The 507-nt window shown below is 71.8% G+C and overlaps 2 protein-coding genes across 2 annotated transcripts in view; one reads left to right on the top strand and one right to left on the bottom strand.

Annotated features, from left to right (window-relative positions):
* LOC101633020 overlaps nucleotides 1-441 on the top strand; it is a 4,900-nt gene extending 4,459 nt beyond the window's left edge. The window contains exons 5-6 of the mRNA XM_012722853.1: nucleotides 5-103; nucleotides 184-441. Coding sequence (XP_012578307.1) covers nucleotides 5-103; nucleotides 184-326 — 242 coding nt within the window. The 3' untranslated portion in view covers nucleotides 327-441. The remainder of the gene's footprint in view (nucleotides 1-4; nucleotides 104-183) is intronic.
* Nucleotides 361-507, bottom strand: part of CDT1 (chromatin licensing and DNA replication factor 1) — a 12,775-nt gene continuing 12,628 nt past the window's right edge. The window contains exon 7 of the mRNA XM_012722854.1: nucleotides 361-368. Within this exon, the coding sequence (XP_012578308.1) occupies nucleotides 361-368 (8 nt within the window). The remainder of the gene's footprint in view (nucleotides 369-507) is intronic.

Below are 507 nucleotides of genomic sequence, written 5' to 3' on the forward strand. Positions count from 1 at the left end.
CGAGGCGAGCACTTCCTGTCGCAGGCCGAGCTGGAAATCCAGAGGGACGCCCTGGAGCCAGGGCAGAAGGTGGTGGTGGTGGATGACCTCCTGGCCACTGGCGGTGAGGGCCCCGGGCACGGGCGGGGGGCCAGCGCCCCGGGCCCCCGCGGGCGGCCCGAGCCTCACTCCCACCTCCCCCAGGAACCATGCGTGCGGCCTGCGAACTGCTGGGCCAGCTGCGGGCCGAGGTGGTGGAGTGCGTGAGCCTGGTGGAGCTGACCTCGCTGAGGGGCAGGGAGAGGCTGGGGGCGGTGCCCTTCTTCTCGCTGCTGCAGTACGAGTGACGCCGGCTCCTGGGGGGCAGGGCCCCCCCGCTGGTCAGGGCACTGGCGGTGGTGCTGGCCTGGAGCTAGCTGACAGCCGAGCCCCGGCCGCAGGGAAATAAACGGTTTTGCTGGACAAGTGCTGACCGCGTGTCCCGGGCGGGAGGGGGTGTGGGGCACAGGCGTGTAAAACGGGGGTCTC

The sequence above is a fragment of the Condylura cristata genome, unplaced genomic scaffold (assembly GCF_000260355.1).
Source record: "Condylura cristata isolate star-nosed mole 26May11 unplaced genomic scaffold, ConCri1.0 scaffold00009, whole genome shotgun sequence".
Taxonomy (NCBI): Eukaryota; Metazoa; Chordata; class Mammalia; order Eulipotyphla; family Talpidae; genus Condylura; species Condylura cristata.